Here is a 3,099-nt window from a genome sequence, read left to right on the forward strand (position 1 = left end):
TCAACATAGTTCAAAACCAAACCTCCTCGGCTCCTCAAACCCTGACGGCCACAACTGACAGATGCGAAGAAATTGCTAACTTCTTCTCTGAAAAAATAGCCATTATAGACCAATCCTTCCTAGCATCTCCCCCTCATCCCCTATCTATCAATGACTCTACTTCTCAACCTCCTTCCCTATTGACTCCCCCCCTTCCTTCCTCCTGCCACTACCCCTCCGGATACCAGCCTTTCTAACCCACAGCCTAAAAACAATGCCTCCTGGCTCAATTTCCACTCCCTAACAGAACTCGAAGTTTCTAACATCATCTCCAAACTTAAACCATCCTCATACACCAAAGACCCTCTTCCCATTAACCTTGATCAGTAGCTAAAGCACATCATTGCTCCTTACTGGACAGATTTACAAGCCCCTTGCGCCACTTTTGCGTCACTTTTAACATGAGAAACATGACGTAAAAGTGGCACAAGGGACTTGTACAGTTGCCCCTTAGTGTTTAGCCAGTGGTACATTTTTTTATAATCTGTCACACGTATATATCTAAAGCATGGTGTGGTACAACACTGTTATTTACAGAGAGCATATGTTTCATTGAAATAGTGACTAATATGCTCAGACACACAGTTTTACCGATGAAACTATGTAGCACACAAATGCTAATGTGTGGACATTGGGTTTCCTGAACATTTATCATTTGTGCTTCAGTAAGTAAAGTGGCTTGATATGTTATCATCAAATTAAAATCTTTGTTTCCATCAAACATCTGAATGTCAAAACAAATGTGCTTCAAGTGTGCATTCCTAAATGCTGATGTATTTTGAATACATTGTACAGTTCATTTACAGGTATTTAAATATTGTGTCTTAGAAAAAACATGGCACCCTGGAGCCTTTTCTTCCACACTTCAAGTTATTCAGAAACATTGTCACATAGTAAGTTAATACCAAACTCCATGATAAAATAATAAGCAGCAGCTTGACAGAAGACACAGCCTGACATTTGCCTATGTCATTAAAGGCACAGCAAATGCGACAACATAAAAACTAAATTTTATGGCATCAGTCTCCCCCTGAACTGTAGCATCACGCACATCTGTTTACAGTGACTAGTTAAGGGTTCCATACTCTGAATAGGACAGAAACTGACACTACTCAGTGTGGCAGCTATACATTTCATATGATAAATCACTAATCATATGTATTTGGTGTAATTTCCTAGCTTTCAACATTACGTACAAAAAACAAGATGAATGTCTTTTGCACTGTTTATTTTCTTCTTTTTGTTCTCTCTTTCTTACCACTTTTTCCAAACTTCATAAAAACTACTGAGAACTGTAACACTAAAATCGAAAGATGAAGCATGTGAATTTTAACAAAGCTTTATTCGTAGTAAAGCGACACACTGGTAGGAAAAGCAGCGCTCCGGTCAAAGGCTCACCATATGGATCTACAACTCATCTAACTGTCAACAGTGTCAACTGTCACTGGCAGAGCCACTGACGTAACATATGTAAATGTGGAAGGTCACGCGGCAGGGACGGGGGCATGCAGGGGACAAAGCGTGATAAGGGAGACTGTCAACGTAACACATCTCCTTCCTATAGAGAGAAGAAAAACATGAACCAAAGTAAAACAAAGAGTCCTTGTTCTTCAGGGACTTGAATGCCACGTGTCATGACAACGTGCGACCTGAATCTTCCTTGTCCTAGTCACTCATGTTAGGTCTCTCATTGGATCTCTTGTTGTTCACAGTTCCAAGAATCACAGGTGTAGTCCTTGTAGATAGGGTCCATATCATCCGGGATGACTTCTACAAAGTCCTGACCTTCCTTCAACGTGGTCGATTCTACTTCGCCAAAGGTGTCAGCAGAGTCCTCAGATTTCTTGCACTCGTGCTTCTCCACTGACTCTGCTTGCATTCGTTTAGTTCCCAAATCCACTTCTGGGCGTGGACGCTGTAGATGTATTTGAGCTTTTTCACTTCCGTTCTGTGACTCTTCATTGTACAACCATTCATAGTAGTCCATCAAGTTGTTGTTCACGAGACTTCTTTTACCAGCACATTCTTCTTCGCACTGGTCAGTGATACACACTAAGTAATCCTCTTCCTTAGGATACTTCTTGGGATGGGTTGCTATCCAAACGTCTACGTCTGTCCTCTTGCTGCACCCAGTACTGGGACCTCCGGTGATGTTACTGTCCATAAGATCCATCTCATTCCTGCAAACTACCTCAATGACATTTCCTTTCCTCAGCATGGACGATTGAATTGAGCAAGAAGAGTTGCCAGAGTCCTCTGTACCGTTGTACACGTATCCTCTCCTGGACTTTTTGTGCGTTATGGTCATCCCGATATCAACCTTAGGGGGTTGGCGTAGCAAGTGTTCTTGTGTCTCTTCACTCTCATTCTCTGACTCCTCCAAATACAGCCAGTCATAATAATCCATTTTCTTGTTGCACTGTAGTTCATCTTGACACACTTCCTCTTCTTCCCCCATGCATAGTGTTGGTATACATTGTTCCTTTTCAACCAGTACACTCTCTTCCACTTTTACACCCTTACCTTTCCTGATCTCACATATTTTGTTTCCGTGTTTTCCTTCGTTATTTTCCATAGTTGCTTCACTTGTTCTTGCAGCCCTACTTGCTGTTTTTTCCCACGCATCATTGTCTTTAACCTGTGAAGTCTTTTTTCCCAACATCCTGGAATGATTATACCTTTTCCTTTCATTCTTTTCCACCCAACTCACTTTTTGGGAATTGTTGGGATTTAGGGTAATTTCTAATATTCTTTGCTCTTTCCATCCCAGTACCGGAATGCCTTTTTTTGAAATGTACACTGTACTCCAGGTACTTCTTCCTTGGAAACTCAATTCCATTTCTCTGCATCCAACCAGGTCAATGATTTCACCGGTGTATGTTCTTGGGGTTGCGTTTGCTTCCATTAACTCTTCTCCAAGCTAATTTGCCAATTTGCTTTTCCACACCTTCTTGCTGACCATTGTGAAATCTGACCCAGAATCAGCGACCATGTCAATGTCCACCCCACCTACGGTGATGACACACACAGGTTTTTTTACAATTTCTTCATCCTTGTCAT

The 3,099-nt window shown here is 41.6% G+C and overlaps 1 protein-coding gene across 1 annotated transcript; it reads right to left on the bottom strand.

Moving 5' to 3' along the window:
- Positions 1–1,726: 1,726 nt before the first annotated feature.
- Positions 1,727–2,701, bottom strand: LOC147693609 (uncharacterized). Its single transcript, XM_086936063.1, has one exon. It carries the CDS (start codon positions 2,699–2,701, stop codon positions 1,727–1,729), a length of 975 nt encoding a protein of 324 aa, XP_086792189.1.
- Positions 2,702–3,099: the final 398 nt, after the last annotated feature.

The sequence above is a fragment of the Lissotriton vulgaris genome, chromosome 8 (assembly GCF_964263255.1).
Source record: "Lissotriton vulgaris chromosome 8, aLisVul1.2, whole genome shotgun sequence".
Lineage (NCBI taxonomy): Eukaryota > Metazoa > Chordata > Amphibia > Caudata > Salamandridae > Lissotriton > Lissotriton vulgaris.